Source organism: Bombina bombina, chromosome 4 (assembly GCF_027579735.1).
Source record: "Bombina bombina isolate aBomBom1 chromosome 4, aBomBom1.pri, whole genome shotgun sequence".
NCBI classification, from domain to species: Eukaryota; Metazoa; Chordata; class Amphibia; order Anura; family Bombinatoridae; genus Bombina; species Bombina bombina.
In genome coordinates this window covers 57,651,980-57,674,670 of record NC_069502.1, presented here as the reverse complement: position 1 = coordinate 57,674,670, position 22,691 = coordinate 57,651,980, and the positions used below count along the sequence as shown (strand labels likewise).

General features: G+C 38.7%; 1 protein-coding gene across 1 annotated transcript in view; it reads right to left on the bottom strand.

Annotated features, from left to right (window-relative positions):
* WDR97 (WD repeat domain 97) overlaps positions 1-22,691 on the bottom strand; it is a 225,084-nt gene that overhangs the window by 103,853 nt on the left and 98,540 nt on the right. Inside the window, exons 10-11 of the mRNA XM_053708904.1 lie at positions 21,319-21,540; positions 14,585-14,773 (exon numbers count right to left, since the gene is read on the bottom strand). Coding sequence (XP_053564879.1) covers positions 14,585-14,773; positions 21,319-21,540 — 411 coding nt within the window. The remainder of the gene's footprint in view (positions 1-14,584; positions 14,774-21,318; positions 21,541-22,691) is intronic.

The window sequence follows — 22,691 nt, the reverse complement described above, 5'->3', positions numbered from 1 at the left end:
TCACCCATGTGCAACAAAGGCTATCTAAAGAATTAAGCAAATTAGATAATAGAAGTAAATTAGAAAGTTGATTAAAATTATATGTTCTATCTGAGTCATGAAAGAACAAACTTGAGTTTCATGTCCCTTTAATTCCTCATTGGGATTTCCACCCAGTGTGCTCAGTGGTCAGCTGCCTGTGTCACTGGAGTGTGCTCTCCATGCTGTGGGTAATGCAGCCAGTTTATTCTGAGAGAGTGGCCAGGGGCATATGATGTGCACTCAGTCCACTCCAAAAACAGCCATAGGGAGCTAAATACATTTTGAAATGTTATAGTTTAGATACAAAAGAAACTAAATTAATGGGATGTTTACAAGAATATCTAAAAGAAGAATAGTTCCCTAGTTAACTTAAAATAAGAAACAATGGGCCAAATTACAAGTGGAGCGATATCGTTAGCACAAAGAGTGTAAATGCGATTGCAAGATTGCTGTGTTATTTACGCTCAAATCCATTTTACAAGTGGCGCGCTGTTTAAATTACCGTTAATTTGATTGTGCGAATTGACGGTAATTTAGGCTCCCCATAATTTCTAGGGGTGGCGTTGAGCGATAATGTCCCATTTGTATTACAAGTTGAAAGTAAATGCGATCACTCAAATACAATTGCATTTAACCATCAAACTTTTTTGCAACCTGAAAGGTCGTATAACGAGTTTGGCAGGAGGAAACAGTTGCTCTAAACGACTCTATTAACCTCTAAACCACCACACCCCAACGTCACAAACTACCCCACTACACTATTAACTCCTAAACTGCCAAACCTCCACATAGCAAACTACCCCACTACCCTATAAACCCCTAAACCACCACACTCGTCACCACAAAATACCATCTAACCCTAACATCTAAACCAGCTAACCTCCTAACCTAACAGGTAACCCTTACCTAAAAAAAAACTAACCTTACCGGGAAAAAAAATACCACAACTTGAAAAAAAGCTACCATTACAGAAAATAAAAAAACAGGTATACCTATTCTTAAAACTAAACCCCCACTTAAAAAAACCCCACCCCAAAATAATAGCCTATTCAAACACTAAACTAGCAATATCCCTTAAAAGGGCTTTTTGTAGAGCATTGTCCTAAAGTGATTTAGTTCTTTTTCAAACAAAAAAACACTACACCATTCTACAAGTAACCCCCCCCCCCAATAAAAAGGCTATATAAAAAATAAATAAAAACAAAATGTATGCTTACCTGATAAATTTATTTCTTTTTTGACACAATGAGTCCACGGATCATCTACTAATGGGATAGTCACCTCCTCGTCAGCAGGAGGCGGCAAAGAGCACCACAGCAGAGCTGTTAAATATCACCTCCCTTCACTCCCAACCCATTCATTCGACCGAAGTCAAGAAGAGAAAGGAAGCAATAAGGTGCAGAGGTGTCTGAAGTTTATAAACCCAACAACCTGTCTCTTACAAAAAACAGGGTTTATTTTACAGGTAAGTATTTAGTTTTAAATAGGAATAATTTATTTAATGCTAGGAATATTTATTTAGATTTATTTAAATTATATTTACGTTAGGGGGTGTAAGGGTTATACTTAGATTTAGGGGTTAATAAATTTAATATAGTGACGGCGGTGTAGGGGGGGGCAGATTAGTGGTTAATAAATATAATGTAGGTAGCGGTGTAGGGGGGGCAGATTAGGGGTTAATAAATATAATGTAGGTGGCGGTGGGCTCCGGGAGTGGCGGTTTAGGGGTTAAACACTTTATTTAGTTGCGGCGGGGTCCGGGAGCGGCAGGATAGTGGTTAATAACTTTATGTAGGTGGCGGCGGTATAGGGGGCGGCAGATCAGGGGTTAATATGTATAATGTAGGTGACGGTGGGCTCCGGGAGCGGCGGTTTAGGGGTTAATACATTTATTAGAGTTGCGGTGGGCTCCGGGAGCGGCGGTTTAGGGGTTAATAACTTTATTTAGTTGCGGCAGGGTCCGGGAGCGGCGGTATAGGGGTAAAACAGTGTATTAAAGTGTGGGTGTTTAGTGACAGTATACCAAGAAAGCTGTAAAAAAGCAGAAGAGCAGCGAGATCGATGACTGTTAGTTAACAACAGTCCGCTGTTCATCGCCCCATACTTGGTGCGTGGCTTTTTGACGGCTTTTTTGATAATTTATAATAAATAGAGGCCAAAAATCGATTCAGAAAAAACCCCGCTTGGATAAAATTAGGCGTTCAATCTCCAAGCAGTCCGCTTCAGAGAAACTAGATTTGGATGAAGGAAGGGCCCTTGAATTAGAAGGTCCTTCCTCAGTGGAAGACTCCAAGGTGGCTGAGATTACATGTCCACCAGATCTGCATACCAAATCCTGCGAGGCCAGGGCGGTGTAATGAGGATGTCCTCTCCTGCTTAATTTGAGCAATGACCCGAGGAAGAAGAGCATACGGAGGAAATAGGTATGCTAGAATGAAAGTCCAAGGACCCGCCAGAGCATCTATCAATTCCACCTGGGGGTCCCTGGACCACGATCCGTATCTCGGGAGCTTGGCATTCTGATGAGATGCCATGAGATCCAATTCCGGCTGACTCCACTTGAGAATCAGACTGGAAAACACATCTGGATGAAGTTCCCACTCCCCCGGATGAAAGGTCTGCTTGCTCAGGAAGTCCGCCTCCCAGTTGTCCACCCCTGGTATGTGGATTGCGGACAGGCAGCAAGAATGGGCCTCCGCCCACTGAAATATCCTGGTTACCTCCCTCATCGCTAAGGAACTTCTCGTTCCTCCCTGATGATTGTTATGTTGTCTGACTGGAATCGGATAAACTGGACCGAAGCTAACTGAGGCCAGGCTAGAAGAGCATTGAAGATTGCTCTCAGCTCCAGAATATTTATAGGAAGATTAGACTCTGACTGCATCCAAACTCCCTGAGCCTTTAGGGAACCCCAGACTGCTCCCCACCCCAGAATGCTGGCGTCTGTTGTCACAAGCACCCAGGATGGTCTGCGGAAGCAGGTTCCCTGGGAGAGATGATCCAGAGACAACCACCATTGAATAGAATCCCTTGTCTCCTGCTCCAGAAATATTTGATGAGACAAATTGGTATAATCTCCGTTCCATTGCCTGAGCATGCTTAACTGCAGAGGAACTGAGGTGTAACCTAGCAAACAGGATGATGTCCATTGCTGCAACCATCAACCCGATTACTTCCATGCACTGAGCCACTGATGGCCAAGGAGTGGACTGAAGGACTCGGCAAGTGTCGATAATCTTTGATTTCCTGACTTCTGTCAGAAAGATTTATTACGGTTCCCAAGAAAGTTACCCTTGTACTTGGAATTAGAGAACTCTTTTGTAAACTTACCTTCCACCCGTGAGAACGATGGAAGGATAGCACCATGCTTGTTTGGGATCCTGCTTGATGGAAGGATGGTGTCTGGACTAGGATGTCGTCCAGATAGGGCGCCACAGCAATGCCCGTGAATGAAGCACCGCTAACAGCTATCCCAGAACCTTTGTGAAAATTCTGGGAGCAGTGGCAAAACCAAAAGGAAGAGCCACAAACTGAAAGTGTTTGTCCAAAAAGGCGAACCTTAGGAACTTGTGATGATTCCTGTGAATAAAAGTGTTTGTCCAAAAAGGCGAACCTTAGGAACTTGTGATGATTCTTGTGAATGGGAACATGCAAGTACAGTCGTGATGTTGTCCGAGTGAAATCAGATGAATTTGGTCAAAGCCAACTGAGGCCAAGCCTGAAGCACATTGAATATTGCTCTCAATTCCAGAATATTGATTGGAAGTAGAGACTCCAACCGAGTCCACACACCCTGAGCCTTCAGGGAATTCCAGACTGCACCCCATCCTAGTAGACTGGCGTCCGTTGTCACTATCACCCATGAGGGTCTGCGGAAGCACGTCCCTTGGGACAGATGATCCTGCGACAACCACCAAAGAAGAGAGTCTCTTGTCTCCTGATCCAGATCTATCTGAGGAGACAAATTTGCATAATCTCCATTCCACTGTCTGAGCACGCTCAGTTGTAGAGGTCTGAGATGAAAACGAGCAAACGGAATGATGTCCATTGCCGCCACCATCAATCCAATTACCTCCATGCACTGAGCCACTGATGGCCGAGGATTGGACTGAAGGGATCGGCATGTATTCAGAATCTTTAACTTTCTGACTTCCATCAAGAAGATTTTCATGGATATAGAATCTATTAGAGTTCCCAAGAAAGGAACCCTTGTCTGTGGAATTAGTGAACTCTTTTCTAGATTCACCTTCCACCTGTGAGTCCTTAAAAAGGAAAGAACAATGTAGGCATGAGACTTTGTCAGCTGATAAGACGACGCCTGGATCAGAAGATCCTGGGAGCTGTGGCCAGCCCGAAAGGAAGGGCCACGAACTGAAAATGTTTGTCCAGAAAGGCAAACCTCAGGAACTGGTGATGATCTCTGTGGATAGGAATATGAAGATATGCATCCTTTAAGTCCACAGTAGTCATATATTGACCCTCCTGGATCAATGGAAGAATTGTCCGAATGGTCTCCATCTTGAAGAATGGAACTCTGAGAAACTTGTTTAGACTCTTGAGATCTAAAATGGGTCGGAACATTCCCTCTTTTTTGGGAACCACAAAAAGGTTTGAGTAAAACCCCTGCCCCTGTTCTTGTATTGGAACGGGACAAATTACTCCCATAGTGGAGAGGTCTTTTACACAACATAAGAACGCCTCTCTTTTTATATGGTCTACAGACAATCGTGAAAGAAGAAACCTTCCCCTTGGGAAGGAATTTTTGAACTCCAACTGATACCCTTGAGACACGATTTCTAGTGTCCAGGGATCCTGAATGTCTCTTATCCAAGCCTGGACAAAGAGAGAAAGTCTGCCCCCTACTAGATCTGGTCCCGGGTCGGGGGCCGCCTCTTCATGCTGTCTTGGGAGCAGCAGCGGGCTTCTTGGGTTGTTTACCCTTGTTCCAAGCCTGGTTGGGTCTCCAGGTGGGCTTGGCTTGTGGGTAATTCCCTTCCTGTTTAGCGGAAGAGGAAGGGGGGATTCCTTTGAAATTACGAAAGGAACGGAAATTACTCTGTCGTCTTTGTTTAGATGTCTTGTCCTGAGGGATGAGATGACCCTTACCTCCCGTAATTTCAGAAATGATCTCTTTCAAATCAGGCCTGAATAGGGTCTTTCCCTTGAAAGGAATAGCCAGAAGCTTGGATTTAGAGGACACATTGCAGACCAAGATTCCAACCATAGGGCTCTCCGTGTTAAGATGGAGAATCCTGAACTCTTAGCCGCCAATTTTGTTATCTGAAAGGCAGCATCCGTAATAAAAGAAGTAGCCAGCTTAAGAGCCTTAATTCTATCTTGTATTTCCTCCAAAGAAGTCTCCATCCTAAGAAACTCTTCTAGAGCTTCAAACCAAAAAGCAGCCGCAGTCGTGACTGTTACAATGCAGGCTACTGGTTGCAATAAAAACCCTTGATGAACAATATAGCTTTTTGAGAAGACCCTCCAACTTCTTATCCATGGTGTCTTTGAAAGCACAACTGTCCTCGATAGGAATAGTTGTATGCTTCGCTAGGGTAGAGATAGCTCCCTCCACCTTAGGGACCGTCTGCCAAGAGTCCCGAACAGTGTCAGCTATAGGGTACATTTTCTTAAAAATAGGGGAAGGAGAGAACGGGATACCCGGTCTTCCTCATTCCCTTGCAACAATTTACGAAATTCTCTTAGGAACCTGAAAAACATCTGAATAAGAAGGGACCTCTAGGTATTTGTCCATCTTACACAATTTCTCTGGTGGGACCACAATAGAGTCACAGTCGTCCAGAGTCATCAAAACCCCTCGCAGCAACAGACGGAGGTGTTCAAGTTTAAATCTAAAAGACATGACGTCTGAATTTGACTGGGGCATTGCACTTCCTGAATCAGACAGTTCCCCCTCAGACAGTGTCTCCCTACCCTCCAATTCAGAACTCTGGGAGGGTACATCGGAGATAGCCATCAAAGCATCAGAAGTAGCAGGGACCACAGGGGATTCTGTCCTGCTGTGTTTGCCTTGTAACCCCGGCAACTTAGATAAAACTTCTGTAAGAGTGGATGACATAACTGCCGCCATATCCTGCAGAGTGAATGAAGCGGACACAGTTGAAGAACATGGCGTCGCTTGGGCGGGCGTTAAAGGTTGTGACGCTTGGGGAGAAAGATGCGGCATACCCTGAGTCTCATCAGGCTTAGAAACATCCTTAGATGTACTTGCATTAAAGAAAATTTGTTCTTTGAATTGTAAAGCCCTCTCAGTACATGAAGGACAAAAAGTAACAGGGGGTTCCACATCGGCATTCAAACATAATGAACATATGACACTTTCCAAATCCATATCTCAAACTAGAATGAATATGGTACTATTAATATAAATGACAAAAGTACAGTCTGTCTATGTAAACGTTTATCTTTTCTTTTGTATAAACAAAAACAGATAAAAATGGAACCGTTTTATGTTTAAAAACTAAGGCAGCTATAAGCTTGTTTGACGTCTAATGCGCTTATAATCGCTACTATGACTACTGTTATGCTTTGCATAGAAGCGTTCTGTGTCTTTAAAATACTCATATATATTGTCAAAAAGAAGTATAGTAAATCAGTGCACCTCGCCACAGCTCCGCTGCGGCGCCTACCTGCCCCCTCGACACAGTGACACAACACAGTCAAACACCCGGACGCTCAAGACCGCCTGCTTTAAGTAATGTAACCATGCGGTCTTGACAAGCGTCCGGGAAACACGTCCTCTGCAGTCTCAGCCAGAAGTAAGAGCGCGGCTTCAAGATGCAACCGGTCTGAAGCGGGCAAAGTTAGCCCCGCCCCTCATGGGTGGCAATCAGAGAGAAGGCCTCTAACCAAATAAAAATGGCCGCAAATAAAAAATCAATTAGTGACTGTAATCCTGAAACTACCCAGTACTGCTCACAGCAGTCAAACATAAATACAAAACACGCTAACAAATTACGGTCATTCGACCGAAGTTAAGCCAATTTTCTCAGCAATCCCCAGCGTAACAACAGCCCTAAATAAAAAATAACGTCACTCTAGGAGCCAAATGAACCTACTTAGCCCCACTACGTGACACTGACAGTTAGCATTTCACATTGTCCCTTGAAATACCCTGTACCACCAAATGAAATCAGGTTTAATTCCTATATGATAGGCAATTCATACATTCCTTTTCTGAGTTAAGATTGTCCCAGAATAAAATAGCTGTACATACCTGAAAGCTGAACGAACAGCATGATCAGTCCCACATTCAAGAGGTTCTGCAGTTCCCTCCTGTAAAGCAGTGGAGACATACCGGGCCTTAGTTGCAATATGCTAAGACCATCATCTGAAGGGCAGCACATATCATGGGAGGCACAGAGAAAATAGGATTCCTCCAGTTCCCATTGCTTTGAAGCCACCAGATGCTTCTCTTTTTAGCAAACTGAAGAGACTGATCTGGTCTAGGCTACACCCTAACACAAAGTAGCACACTTAGGCACTACACAAAGAATAATAAACTCTTGATTGAAGAATCTAAACTAACACCTCACTTTACCTCTTCCTATCACTAACACAGGCAAAGAGAATGACTGGAGTGGGATGGAAGGGAGGAGCTATATATACAGGTCTGCTGTGGTGCTCTTTGCCTCCTCCTGCTGACCAGGAGGCGATGTCCCATAAGTAAGGATGAAATCCGTGGACTCGTCATATCTTGTAAAAGAAAATAATTTCCAAGGCATTAGATATACCATGGAACACAGTGAAGACAGCCATTACCAAGAACTGGACGTCCCTCCAAAATTGCTGAAAAAAAGAGAAGAAAACTGGTCTGGGAAGCTACCAGGAGGCCTAAAGCAACATTAAAAGAGCGCAAGGAATATCTGGCAAGTACTGGCTGTGTGGTACATGTGACAATCTCCCGAAGATTAAGAACATCTGAAACACATCTAGATAGTGCCTTAGAACTCACAACACCTAAAAATGATACCCAGCCCCTGGTAGCTCAAATGTCCGAAATTTTTTTGCCACAATTCGAAATGCTTAAAAATCAAATGGCAAGCATAATGATAGAATTAAAACAATTCTCTACCCGCCTTACTGAAGTGGAGGAGAGAGTGTCTAGTAATGAAGACATATTATATAAACAAGAAAAAAGCATAGCAGATAATAGCAAAATACTGACTACATTACAAGACAAAATACATGAATTAGAAGATCGTTCAAGACGAAATAATTTAAAAATTATTGGCCTCCCAGAGAATGAGGATTACCTAGACCTAATAACTTTTGCTAGCTCCACACTACCACTAGCTCTGGGTATTTCCACTGATAAAGCCCCCATTGTAGTTGAAAGGGCACACCGATTAGGCACAAACAGAAGCAACATGAGAGAAAATCACAACAGACCTGTTTTGATAAAGTATTTAAGTTATCAAGATAAGATTAACATCTTAAGAGCTTATAGGAAACTAGGGAATTTTTCTCTGGGTCAAGTAAAAATTTTGATGTTCCAAGATTATTCTAGTGAAACCTCAATGAAAAGAAAAGAGCTGGCCCCATATTGTTCTAAACTAATCAATGCAGGGCTCAAGGCCAGATTAATGTACCCTGCCAGAATAATCCTGGAGGAACCAGGAGGAAACATCATTATAAATAATATAACCGAAGCTAGAGAAATTTGTAAAATGCGACAAATATCTTGAACATAATATAGGTTGTCTTTGTTTTTTTCTGCAATTTATCTTGGACCTTTTAAGCAAATGTTTCCGAGTTCGAAAATGTTTTTAATACTTAGGGAGTCTTTTTGTTCTTTTTGTTTTTTTTCTCTCTCTCGCTCTTTCTCTTGCCTCTTTTTCTCTGTTTCTCCTTCTCTTGTACTCTCTATTACCCCCCTCCTCCCCCAAATATACATACATTTTAAATTGCGCACTAGAGGGGTACTAATACACTCAGACAAACAAGATGAGGATGATTAAGTTTGTTTCATGGAATATAGGCGGGATCACGTCACCCAAAAAGAGGAAGTTAGTGATTAAGCATCTTGCCAAACTGAATCCTGATATAGCATTGGTGCAGGAAACACACCTCAAAAGTACTGAAGCTCAGAAACTTAAGTGTAAATGGGTTGGGCAAGTTATAGCATCAGATTGTGCCGGGAGGAAAAGAGGGGTTGCTTTCCTAATTAGTAAGGATTTGGAATATAGAATTCATGATATACAATTAGACGTTAATAATAGATGGATTATCCTTAACATAGAAATCTTTAATGTAAAATATGTACTGTGCAATGTTTATGGCCCTAACACCTCAGACCAATTGTTCTGGAATGATATAATTGCAAGATTAATTCTGCATGAATCACCTAATGTAATACTTGCGGGCGACTTCAATCTAACCCCAATACCTTTATTGGATAGATTCCCTTACAGGCAGAGGGGTAGACCAACACAGAACTCTAGATTGTTTTTTCAAATATGTAAGGAATTAAAACTTCATGACATATGGCGTATCCACCATCCTGCGGGTAAAAGCTTTACTTGTGAGTCACACGCATATAGATCCTTCTCCCGTATTGATTTTTTTTTTATTTCCAACGCCCTATTAAGAGACGATGTGAGTGCAGAAATCGGTGAAATTACACTATCGGACCATGCTATATTAACTTTATCAGTAGGAAATAGAGGATGTCAGGGAATTAACGGAAATAATTTTTATTTTCCAAAGTACATGATAAATGATAAAGCATTTCAAATGTGGATAAAGAGCAAGTGGCGTGAGTATTGTATAAATAATCAAGGCTATGCAAATAAATATGAGGTGTTTTGGGAGGCAGCAAAGGCCTTTTTTAAGAGGGGAGATCAAATTATACATGGTTAACAAAAAAAAAAAAGATTAGAGCTCGGGAAAACCAATTGACAAAAACGGTTTCAAGGGCATATCAAAACTATATAAACAATCCATTAAAAAAGTATTGGGACAAATATCACAGTGCACGTCAAGAAAGAGACCTATTTATGGCTTCAAAAATTATACAACAGGAAGCTAGAATGAACGCCATATACGGCGGACGCTATGGGAGATCTGTCAAATATCTGGCTAGGCTAGACAAAGCTAGGAATCAGAAGAATGTGATCGGGAATATTAGCTGGGGAGGCCAGAACTTCACCCAAACGAGTGATATCAGGAAGGTCTTCCTAGACTATTACAAGAATATATATGCTGCCAAAACTATAGATACAGAAGCGAGTAAGATATTCTGGGATAAGATTAAGTGTCCACAGATTACCGCAGAGCAAGTCAAGTCAATAAACGCTCCCATATCATTAGCCGAAGTTATAAAAGCAATTGAAGATTCTAAACTTGGAAAAGCGCCTGGGCCTGATCAAATACCGGCGGAGTTCTATAGAATGTTGAAGACAGATATAGCACCCATACTGACTTGTTTATTTAATGTATATTTCATAGATGGGAAAATAATGTCTCGATTCTTCTCCGCGTCGATCATAACCCTTATTCCAAAAAAAGACAAAATCTTATCAGACCCCGGGTCATATAGACCCATTTCTCTGTTGAATACAGATTATAAATTATTAACTGTAATAATCGCAAATCGCCTGAAGGAAATATTATGTAAAATTATACATCAAGATCAGGCCGGTTTTATGTGTGACAGATCACCAACAAAAAACATTCGTAAAACATATATGTTAATAGAATATTTTTGGAACAAATTGCATAAGGAAAAACCAGAGTATCATGATGATCTTGCTATAGTTGTGGTCGACGCGGAGAAGGCATTCGACTCTATAATATGGGAACATTTGTACACTTCCCTTGAAAAGTTTGGCTTCTCAGGTAAATTGATTGAATTTATTAGAGCTATATACAACTACCCCATATCCTCGATACTGGTTAACAATACCCAATCAGAGTTTTTTAAATTAGAGAAGGGAACGCGTCAGGGATGTCCCCTATCACCCCTCCTATTTAATGTGGCCATTGAACCTCTAGCAATCTATCTCAGACAAGAATTGGAGGGAATAAAGATAGGATCCCAGAAGTTTGTGCTGGCCTTATATGCTGACGACCTACTTCTCTATTTTCAACAAACATATAGAAATATTCCTATTGCGTTCAAGGCATTAGATTTATTTAGTAGTATTTCGGGTTATAAAGTCAATATGCTCAAATCGGAGATTTTATGGATATACAAAAACATGGATAGCAAGGCACAATATGAGCTAAGAGAGGTCACGCAGATTAGATATCTAGGAATCATGTTACATAAAGATCCAAACTGTTGGTATAGACTTAATTTTACGCCCTTCTTTTCTCGACTTAAAAGTAAGTTGCAAAGATGGGCATTACTCCCCATTTCTCTGTCAGCTAAAATAGCTATGATCAAATCTATCTTATTCCCTCAGATAATTTATATTATGAATAACTTACCATTATTCATTAAGGTAAAAGATATTAAATTATTTAACCAATTATGTGCTAAATTCCTTTGGAGCAAGTCGCGACATATGATAGCTATTAAAAAATTGTCACAATTGAGGGACCATGGGGGGCTAGCTTTCCCGGATATTAAATTATATAACATGGCCATCTTGGCACGGAATGTGGTGGATTGGCTTCTGTCAACCGAGGTACTAACGAACCTAATCTTGGAAGAGAGCTTAATATATCCGTTTGTATGTAAAGCAATTTTACACTGTACTTTTATAGAACTCCCAGACAACATCAAAAGGTTTATCAGTATATATAACGTGGTTAAAGCATGGCAAATGACATGTAAATATCTTAAAATTAATTTTTATATTTCTCGCTATCTCCCGATTAGAGGGAACCCCGAGTTTATTGCTGGATGTGAGTATCAGGTATTTAAAGAATGGGCGGATAAAGGATTTGATAAGTTATTACAAGTCTTTGATCAAAGGTTTAATTTAAGAACCTTTGAGAGTATTGTCAGAGAATTTGATCTCCCCAAGAAGAGTTTTTTCGCATACCTTCAAGTACGCCACTTTGCTAACAAGAAAGCTAAGTTAGGGAACTGGGAATTGGTTTCAAACCAATTGAAGATTACATCAATGTATATAAGCAAGGAAAGCACTCAATATCATTATTATACAAAATTTTATTGGCAAAGCAAGGACAATTAAATAATGAGCAATACATAGGTTATTGGGCAAAACATTTCCCAGAACTTAGCGGGGATCATATTAAGCAGGGTATCAAATGGCTGATTAAAGCCCCCCTCCATTCCTCTTGGCATGAATCTTTTTTAAAACTACTCAACAATGCTTATATTTCGCCAAAAAGATTGGCAGTATGGTCTTTAGAAAATACGGGAATATGCTAAAAATGTTCAATGCCTAGGGCAGATTTGATGCACTGTTTCTGGTTATGCCCAAAAATAAGGCAATTTTGGCAGAAGGTCAACTTTTGGCTAAATAAATTTTGCGCTGAACATTTAGTCCTGGAACCTATAAATATTTTTTTTCTAAACATAACAGTCCAGAATTATGATTTGATTAATACTATTATACTTATAGGTCGTAATCTAATTCTAAGAAATTGGAAGCAGACTAGAACATTATCCTTTAAGATATTCCTAGAAGCAGTGAGACAACAGATTATATTTGAACAATATAATACCTCAAACCTATATAACAAACCAACCCAACGCTTTTTTAACAAATGGGAAAATATTATACAGACATACCCGCTTCCCATGCAATATATACTTACTAAGGCATTCCACAAAACAGACTACTTTGAAGGCCTGATATTAAGAGAATTATTTCCAGTATCTTGGCTCTGAAAAATGGGGGACCCTAAGACCCTAAGACACCTTCTCTCGGGGTGGTGGAGGAGGAGGAGGCTTTCCCTTTTTTTTTTTTTTTTTTTTCTTCCCTTTCTTCTCTTTTTCTTCTTTCTACTACTTTTTGACCAGGTTAATGAGAATAATATGCAACAATTGTATTTAGGTGTAACATGGTATCTTGTTTTTTTTTTCTCTCTCTTTGTTTACCTACAATTCTTATTTACTGTGTGATGTCCATAAGGTAATGGGCATGGATCCTGGTTATTATGTAGGTATAAATGTTAGATATCTATTTTTTTTTTTTTCTGTATACATGACTGGAAAAACTTTTCTTTTTTACCCTGCGTGGTGCACAATGTGAGCAAATGAGCTCTGTTATAGTTTTATTGATACTGATGGAAAAATAAATAAACATATTTAAAAAAAAAAAAAAAAAACAATCTCCCGTATTCTTCATATGTCTGGGCTATGGGGTAGAGTGGCAAGACGAAAGCCTTTTCTTACGAAGAAAAACATCCAAGCCAGGCTAAATTTTGCAAAAACACATCTGAAGTCTCCCAAAAGCATGTGGGAAAAGGTATTATGGTCTGATGAAACCAAGGTTGAACTTTTTGGCCATAATTCCAAAAGATATGTTTGGCGCAAAAACAACACTGCACATCATCAAAAGAACACCATACCCACAGTGAAGCATGGTAGTGGCAGCATCATGCTTCGGGGCTGTTTTTCTTCAGCTGGAACTGGGGCCTTAGTTAAGCTAGAGGGAATTATGAACAGTTCCAAATACCAGGCAATATTGGCACAAAACCTTCAGGCTTCTGCTAGAAAGCTGAACACAAAGAGGAACTTCATCTTTCAGCATGACCCAAAGCATACATCCAAATCAACAAAGGAATGGCTTTACCAGAAGAAGATTAAAGTTTTGGAATGGCCCAGCCAGAGCCCAGACCTAAATCCGATTGAAAATCTGTGGGGTGATCTGTAGAGGGCTGTGCACAGGAGATGCCCTCACAATCTGACAGAGTGTTTTTCCAAAGAAGAGTGGACAAATCTTTCCAAGTCAAAATGTGCCATGCTGATACCCAAAAAGACTGAGTGCTGTAATAAAATCAAAAGGTGCTTCAACAAAGTCTTAGTTTAAGGGCATGCACACGTATGCAACCATATTATTTTATTTTTATATTTTTTCTTCCCTCTACCTAAAACATTTAAGTTTGTTTTTCAATTGAGTTGTACAGTTTATAGGTCACATTAAAGGTGGGAAAAGTTCTGAAATGATGTATCTTTGTCTCATTTTTTTTACATCACAGAAACCTAACATTTTAACAGGGGTGTGTAGACTTTTTATATCCACTTGTTAGGGGTTGCTTGATTAATTACCGCAGCATCTACATAAATGCCAGCTGCTCTGTATATGAAAGATCGTTTTTACATGTTCTGTGATCTATGCAGAGCAAGGAGAGGAGTAAAGGGGGGGGGGGGGGTACAGAATAGGTATAAGAGCATCAGGGCCCCTGCACCCCTGATATTTACACTTTAGATTGTCCCCTGTTACAGACATATGTAAGAGCACACGTGAGGCACATAATACAGCTAATGACACATAACTCTGTCACTAATATATAGACGGCTGCTCCTAACACATTTTATTGAAGTCTAACAAGATGTAAGTGCTCTGAGCAACGACATAGCACGGGCACAGCACTGGCATAGAATAAAGATGGGAAATACCTTTAGATTTAGGCTTCTTTGGTTTATCACCGTTATAAGGGTCTGGAAAGTCTTCATTGAGTCCTTTAGTTGTCCATATTGGTGCAAAATCTTTAGGGCTTGTAAAACCTCTATGCGCATTGGGAGGTCTCTATACAGAACGCCTTGCAGGAGACGAGACTCAAACCCAGCTTCACTCATCATGTGTACCTGCAAAACGCACAAATATATCCATCAGGAAAAGAATCAATGTCTACATATAGCTTCTGCTTTATCTATCTATCTATCTATCTATCTTCTATATCGATCTATCTATCTCTCTCTCTATCTATCATCTATCTCTCTATCATCTATCTATCTGTGTGTGTGTGTGTGTGTATATATATATATATATATATATATATATCCAAGTTATAACACAAGCACTCACTGGACTTGATACAGGTGAAATAAAAAGTGTTTTATTCCATATAAACAAGTGATGTTTCGGGGTGTTCACCCCTTCATCAGACTAACATTGGTCTGATGAAGGGGTTAACACCCCTAAACGTCACTTGTTTATATGGAATAAAACACTTTTTATTTCACCTGTATCAAGTCCAGTGAGTGCTTGTGTTATAACTTGGATATATGAACTTTCTATAGCACCCTGGCAGAATTTAAATTTACTGTTCGTGGGAGTGCACTTATTTCAGTGGATTATTTATATATATATATATATATATATATATATATATATGCAACAAAGTATGCTAAATATTAGTCAAATATCTATCTATCATCTCAATGTCTATCTATCTATCTATCTATCTATCTATCTGTATCTATCTGTATCTATCTATCTATCTATCTATCTATCTATCTATCTATATCTATCTATGTATCAATCTATGTATCTATCTATCTACAAGAGAAGGGGGGCCCAATGGCACTTCTTTTAAAATAAAAGGGAACTTAATGTGAATAAAGATTATTGGTAAGAAGTGGTATTATGTTATATCCTTCCTCCCTGTTATATAGTATTTCACAATAGGTGCTATGTACTGACTACTATTGTCAAAAAAGCAGTACAAGACCGCAAAGAATGTACACTTGGAAACACTCTAGATCTCTAGTAATGGACTAGACACAGTGAGCTATAGGTGGCAGATATTTAAGGAGAAAAAATTAAAATATAACTTTTATTGGGGCAATTAAAGTAATGGATAACACAATTAAAAGCACAGGAATAACGTCTAACCTAAATAGGGGTTGAATTGCGATATCGTGGTTAGTTTAAAAGGATCAATATACTGCAATTCACGGGGCTAGGACTCCTACTGTATTAATTGAGATTTAACAGTGATTATAATTTAAATGGCCTAGGATGTAGCTGTTAATTCATAGTCATCAAATCAATAATTTCTTAGAATTCCCAATATTCCACTATAGATGCAGAGGTCCTAGCAGTGTAGTTTAATCAAGTTTAGTCTGGATATATTGTCTGTGGATGTTAGTAGGTGATTATGGCACATTGCGATGTTCCATATAAATAGGGAAAAAATAATATAGACCTTTTAGACTGAAATAATCCTGAAAAGTCTTGGGATATAAATCAATCTATTACACCATGGTTTAAAGTAAGTTTGTTATATGTTAATTTTGCCATATTATACAGGTGCTGTTTACCCAAGTGGTGAGGATGTTTAAGTTAAAGTACTATATGATACCAATAGTAGTGAAATGAAATGTCACATGTTATATATATTGATACTTTCTACAGTACTCCAAATTTCAATTCACAATAAATATGACTAATTATAATGTAACCATTGAGATAGTATACTTTATTACCACCGGAGTCTATAATATATTACGTACTTGATTAAGATAATAGGAACTGTATATAATAGTTCTTGTTATATCATCGCTTGTTAGTTTTATTTTTACATTGATGATAATAAATTACTGTGCAGAGAATTTTAGCAGTAAAGAAAGCTGGTAACGTTTATGAGAGCCTAAATATCTGGTATTATATGCAAACTAACACCTAGATTACGAGTTTTGCGTTAGAGGCTATGCGGTGCTAACGAGCAGTTTATGCTCACCGCTCACTTACAGACAGCGCTGGTATTACGGGTTTTTACAACCCAGACAAGAAGTGAGCGTTTATCAAAATTTTGCTCCTTACCGCACTCCAATACCAGCGCTGCTTACGTTAGCAGTGAGCTGGTGTAACGTGCTCATGCGCGATTTCCCCATAGGAATCAACGGGGAGAGCCGGCTGAAAAAATGTCTAACACCTGCCAAAAAGCAGCGTAAAGCTCTTTAATGCAGCGCCATTGATTCCTATGGGGAAATACATTTTATGTCTACCCCCTAAACACCCCTAATCTTACACGTATTAACCCCTAATTTGCTGTCCCCGACATCGCCGCCACCTACATTATACTTATGAACCCCTAATATGCTGCCCCCAACATCGCCGACACCTACATTATATTTATTATCCCCTAATCTGCCGTCCCCGACACCTAACTACATTTATTAACCCCTAATCTGCTGCCCCCAACGTCGCCGCCACTATAATAAACATATTAACCCCTAAACCGCTGCACTCCCGCCTCATAAACATTAGTTAAATATTATTAACCCCTAATCTGCCGGCCCTAACATCGACACCACCTACCTACATTTATTAACCCCTAATCTGCCGACCCCAATGTCGCTGCCACTATATTAAAGTTATTAACCCCTAAACCTAAGTCTAACCCTAAACCTAACATCCCATGACTTAAATATAATTAAAAGAAATCTAAATAAAATTACTATAATTAACTAAATTATTCCTATTTAAAAATAAATACTTACCTGTAAAATAAACCCTAAGCTAGCTACAATATAACTAATAGTTACATTGTAGCTAGCTTAGGGTTTATTTTTATTTTACAGGCAAGTTTGTATTTATTTTAACTAGGTACAATAGTTATTAAATAGTTAATAACTATTTAATAACCACCTAGCTAAAATAAATACAAAAGTACCTGTAAAATAAAATCTAACCTAAGTTACAATTACTCCTAACACTACACTACAATTAAATTATTTCCCTAAATTAAATACAATTAGATTAAATTATCTGAAGTACAAAAAAAAACAAAAAACACTAAATTACAGAAAATAATAAACCAATTACAAAATTTTTAAACTAATTACACCTAATCTAATCCCCCTAACAAAATAAAAAAAGTCACCCCAAAATAAAAAAGCCCTACCCTACACTAAATTACAAATAGCCCTTAAAAGGGCCTTTTGCGGGACATTGCCCCAAAGTAATCAGCTATTTTACCTGTAAAAAAAAAGTACAAATCCCCCCCAACATTAAAACCCACCATCCACACAACCAACCCTACTCTAAAACCCACCCAATACCCCCTTAAAAAAACCTAACACTAACCCCTTGAAGATCACCTTACCGGGAGAAGTCTTCATCCAACCGTGACGAAAAAATCCTATTGGCTGATGCAATCAGCCAATAGGATTGAGCTTGCATTCTATTGGCTGATAGGAACAGCCAATAGGTTGGATTGGATCAGCCAATAGGATTGAACTTCAATCCTATTGGCTGATTGCATCAGCCAATAGGATTTTTTCTACCTTAATTCCGATTGTCTGATAGAATTCTATCAGCCAATCGGAATTGAAGAGACGCCATCTTGGATGACGTCATTTAAAGGTACCTTCATTCTGTGTTAGCCGTTGATTGAAGAGGATGCTCCACGTCGGATGTCTTGAAGATGGACCCGCTCCGTGCCGGATAGATGAAGATAGAAGATGCCGCCTGGATGAAGACTTCTGCCCGTCTGGAGAACCACTTCGCCTGGCTTTGATAAAGACTTCTCCCGGCTTCGCTGAGGACTTCAGCCCGGTTGGATGAAGACTTCTCCCGGTAAGGTAATCTTCAAGGGGTTAGTGTTAGGTTTTTTTAAGGGGGTATTGGGTGGGTTTTAAAGTAGGGTTGGTTGTGTGGGTGGTGGGTTTTAATGTTGGGGGGATTTGTACTTTTTTTTTACAGGTAAAAGAGCTGATTACTTTGGGGCAATGCCCCGCAAAATGCCCTTTTAAGGGCTATTTGTAATTTAGTGTAGGGTAGGGCTTTTTTTATTTTGGGGGGCTTTATTATTTTGTTAGGGAGATTAGATTAGGTGTAATTATTTTAAAAATCTTGTAATTTGTTTATTATTTTCTGTAATTTAGCGTTTTGTTTTTTTTGTACTTTAGATAATTGTATTTAATTTAGGGAAATAATTTAATTATAGTGTAGTGTTAGGTGTAATTGTAACTTAGGTTAGGTATTATTTTACAGGTAGCTTTGTATTTATTTTAGCTAGGTAGTTATTAAATAGTTAATAACTATTTAATAACTATTGTACCTAATTAAAATAAATACAAACTTGCCTGTAAAATAAAAAAAAACCCTAAGCTAGCTACAATGTAACTATTAGTTATATTGTAGCTAGCTTAGGGTTTATTTTATAGGTAAGTATTTAGTTTTAAATAGGAATTATTTAGTTAATGATAGGAATTTTATTTAGATTTATTGTAATTATATTTAAGTTAGGGGGGTTAGGGTTAGACTTAGATTTAGGGGTTAATAACTTTAGTATAGTGGCGGAAAGGTGGGGGTGGCAGATTAGGGGTTAATAAATGTAGGTAGGTGTCGGCAATGTTAGGAACGGCAGATTAGGGGTTAATAATATTTAACTAATGTTTGCGAGGCGGGAGTGCGGTGGTTTAGGGGTTAATATATTTAATATAGTGGTGGCGATGCCCGGTTCGGCAGATTAGGGGTTAAAAATTGAATTTTAGTGTTTGCGATGCGGGAGGGCCTCGGTTTAGGGGTTAATAGGTAGTTTATGGGTGTTAGTGTACTTTTTAGCACTTTAGTTAAGAGTTTTATGCTACGGCGTTGTAGTGTAAAACTCTTAACTATTGACTTTAAAATGCGGTACCAGTCTTGACAGGAGAGGGTCTACCGCTCACTTTTTGGCAGACTCGTAATACCGGCGCTATGCAAGTCCCATTGAAAAAATAGGATACGCAATTTACGTAAGTGTATTTGCGGTATTTCCAAGCCTGGCCAAAAAAGTAAGCAGTACACCTGTACCTGCAAGACTCGTAATACCATCGGGCGGGACTGGCCAACGCTGCTTTTTAAGCCTAACGCAAGACTCGTAATCTAGCCGAATGAATTGTATATATACCATCCAGAAAGGATGTCTATTAATAATGCTATGAAAGTTTTTGCTCTCAGATTACATAGCCCAATATCCTCCTATCTTGCATACTCTCTATATATAGACACCGTTGTAAAGATTTAGGTCAAAATATTAAGTGTTTTCTACATTTAACTTGTGTGTATACTTAAATAGAAAGTAATGAGACGATATAGAGTTAAACTACCAGGAATCTTTTAATCCGGACCGAACAGTTACGGTAAACCTATCAAAACGCTTTATAACAAGTGTATCTGGTTTGTGTATAAACTCTGTTACTGTCTATAATTGACTATATAACGCACGCTTCAGATAGGTGTCTTAACAAGGCCACATAAATGTAATTCCCAGGTATTACTGCTGAACTGTTCACTTATATTCCGGTTGTATAAAAAATGTTATCAAATAACGATTACTTATATTACACTTATTTGTATATACTGATAAAGGAAAGTAAGTTGTGCCTTTTCTACTACTATCTCTAGAAAGCAATAATATCGTTTTTTATATAAAACATAAATAAATAAATAATGAAGTAGCCGTTTTGCAGAGCGATTCTATCATTGACCCGCCATAACCCTCATTAAATATACATGCTGATTCTAGAACCAATACTACAGCCTAAATACTATGGCTATTGTACAAGCCTGGGGACTAAAGTATACTGGTAATTTATGATACGATTTTTTAGGTTAAATTCCTGCTAAATTTAAAAAAGAAGAATGAGAGCCCATTTACTCCCAACCTCCCCTCATCTATCTATCTATCTATCTATCTATCTATCTATCTATCTGTATCTGTCAATCAATAAATCTGTCTGTCTATCGCTCTCTCAGTCTATATCTATCTGTCTGTCTATCTATGGACTTGCTTATTGCATAAAGATGCTGATTGCACATTGTAAACGTCTGTTGAACACTCAGCATCAATATAACAAATATGCTGCAACACATTAGTTGTATATCAATCAGATATTTATTAAAAGCATAAATAGTCCAAAGTAGCAATGGTTTGAGACTAACTCATGTAAACAGTAAATAGTTTGAAAACTAAAACACTTCTGGGCCAATCACAATCTTTTATAAAAACGTATCTAATGATTTTCAACAGAAAAACACCACTAAAGTCTATAGTGAGTTTTGTAGATAAATCATTTGATAAACTTTTCAACAGGATAGTGATCGATCCCTTAATTAGATACTAATACACTTTCATTATTTATTTTACCCCTTTCCTGTAATTTAACTCTGAACATTGTGGATTTTACAGCATCACAAGCCTAATCCTGCCACATATCTGTCCCTAATTAACAGTATGTTATCGTATCTGCTGAAGCGGAACAATGGTGAGTTTGTTAACACAATGATAGTGGCACGTCTTGTCATCTCCAAAAAATGAAAGTAGTGAGTGGAGCTTAACTATTGAAAAACAGCTGCAGCAATCAAGGTGTTAATTTTTAACTGATACCCCGTGTCCTTCTGTAACCTCCGCAGTTCTTACCTCTGTTTCAGGGCATATGGTGGTGAACCAATCCTTGGCCTGGAATTGTTGGACAAAGAAAGGCAACGGTGGAGATATCACTTCCCGCTCTTCATGGACTGGTGTGTGAACCTCAGGTGAGTAGGTGCAAGGGGTAGGTGGTTTGTCCAATTGTGTTGGAACAGGGGACACAGGTGGTTTATCGAATACTGGCTCCTTGATAACAACAGTTTTCTTAGGACTCTTGAAGATGAAATAGAATCCAAAGATTAAATAATGACAACTGCAAAAATGGCAAAGCCATAACCTAGCAGGGAACAGGATTAAAGAATCGTATAGTTTGTAATAGGAGGACACGCTCAGTCTGGAAACCAGTACATTAATATACTGTATTATTAAAGGATGGTGAACACACACACACATACACACATACATACATAAACACACACACACATACACACACACACACACACACACATATATATATATATGCATAAACACAAACACACACACATACATATGCATAAACACACACACACATACATACACACTCACACACACACACACACACACACATATATATATATATATATATATATATATAAATATATATGCATAAACACACACATACATATGCATAAACACACACACACACACATAAACACACACACACACATACATACACAAACACACACAAACATAAACACACACATACATACACACAGACACACAAACATAAACACACACATATATATACATATATATGCATAAACACAAAAACACACATACATATGCATAAACACACACACACATAAACACCCACACACATAAACACACCACACACACACACACACACATACACAAACATAAACACACACATACATATACATAAATACACATACACATACACACACACACAAACATAAACACCCACACACACAAACATAAACACACACACACACACACATACGCACACATATACAAACACACACATATACATAAACACATACACACACAAACATAAACACACACATACATAAACACTCTCACACATACATAAACATACACACTCACACATAAACACATACATAAACACACACACTCACACATAAACACACACACACATAAACATACACATACATAAACACACACACTCTCAAAAACACATGCACACACAAACACATATACAGTTATACACACACACACATGCATAAACACACGCACATAAACACAAAGACACATGCATAAACACACACACTCACACATAAACACACACTCTTAAAAACACATGCACGCACAAACACATATACACACACACATACATAAACACACACACTCACACATAAACACACACACATACATAAACACACAGACACATGCATAAACATACACTC